The sequence below is a fragment of the Capsaspora owczarzaki genome (assembly GCF_000151315.2).
Source record: "Capsaspora owczarzaki ATCC 30864 unplaced genomic scaffold supercont2.1, whole genome shotgun sequence".
NCBI classification, from domain to species: domain Eukaryota; class Filasterea; order Ministeriida; family Capsasporidae; genus Capsaspora; species Capsaspora owczarzaki.
In genome coordinates, this window is record NW_011887292.1 from 3631582 (window position 1) to 3632815 (window position 1234).

The window sequence follows — 1234 nt, forward strand, 5'->3', positions numbered from 1 at the left end:
GGATGGATTTGGCTTTATCGAGACAGCTGATCATGAACGCGAGCTGTTTTCCACTTTAGCGAGTTGCAGTTTGACGAGCCCAAGTTGTGGCAGGAGGTTTCCTTTACCGTCGCAAAGCGTCAAGGCAAAATGAACGCCCAACAAGTTACCGCCCTTCCGCGTGGCACTCTGGCCAAGGAGGTAAGCATTTTCGTTGTTTTTTTTTCCCCCATCGACTTTCTTGTGGAGATGGAGATGTGTGTGCGTAGGTTTGGTTTGGACTATTTGTTGCATTCATCGTGTCCATTGCACTCTCCCGACAGGACCCGTCCGACGAGATCTATACCGGCAAAATCACTCGTCTCGGGACCGGCAACGAAGACACAGGGTCGAGCTCCTGTGGAGTCATCGCATACAGCGTGGGAGATGAACAGTGCGAAGCAACGTTCTCGACCACCTCGCTTCGTGGCAAGCGTTTCCGCAAGAACGATACAGTCAACTTTCGGCTTGCACCCAATCGCGTGACGGGCAAACCGTTGGCGGTTCAAATTTCCAAACTCAAACAGCTGTTCAGGGGCCGTGTGGAAAATTTGTGCGATAATTATGGATTCCTGGATCACCGTACGATTTTTGCAGTCGTGCAGCCGTCCGAGGACGGTGGTGCCGCACCCGATTCTGCACCTTCGACGCCTGTTCGTGGCGCAACACCTGTCGCCAACTCGACTGCGGCGGCAGCCTCTCCCAGCGAAAGTAGTTCTGCAGCTGCTGGTGTGACCGTCTTCACCGAGCCCCTCTTCTTCCACGCGACGGGGGTTGTTGGCGAGCAAGTGCGCCCCGGCGATCTAGTCGAATTCGCCGTGGACGCGCAATCTCGGAACAAGCGCACTGCCGTCCAAGTGCGCAAAATTGAGTCGGCCGAACCTGCACGCCGTCCCGCACGACTGACGACTTCCACGCATCTGACATCATCGCCCACAAGTGGCTCGCCTCAAGCAGGTGCGTTCAGCAACGAGAAGCGCATGCTTCCTATCCGTGCGCCCAAGGGTCCTGACGGAACGCTCGGATTTGCCTTTTCCCGAACTGTTGCCGGAGAGTTGCCCGAGACGCTTCCAAGTGGCGTGACTGTCACCGAAACGCAGCCCTCAGTGGCTTTGCCGTGATTGGGATTCCAAGCCAGGCTATGTGTTGGGATGATTGGCTTTTCTGCGCTCTCTCATTGTCCAATGATCGTCGCGAAATCATCAGTCATTCATTG

The 1234-nt window shown here is 55.5% G+C and overlaps 1 protein-coding gene across 1 annotated transcript; it reads left to right on the forward strand.

The window, feature by feature from the left end:
• Positions 1-69: 69 nt before the first annotated feature.
• CAOG_08480 (hypothetical protein) lies at positions 70-1139 on the forward strand (the record flags this gene model as incomplete). Its single annotated transcript, XM_011271750.1, has 2 exons — positions 70-180; positions 303-1139. Coding segments are annotated over 2 exons (948 nt in total), but the record flags the coding sequence as incomplete, so codon positions are not given.
• Between the last annotated feature and the right edge of the window lie 95 nt (positions 1140-1234).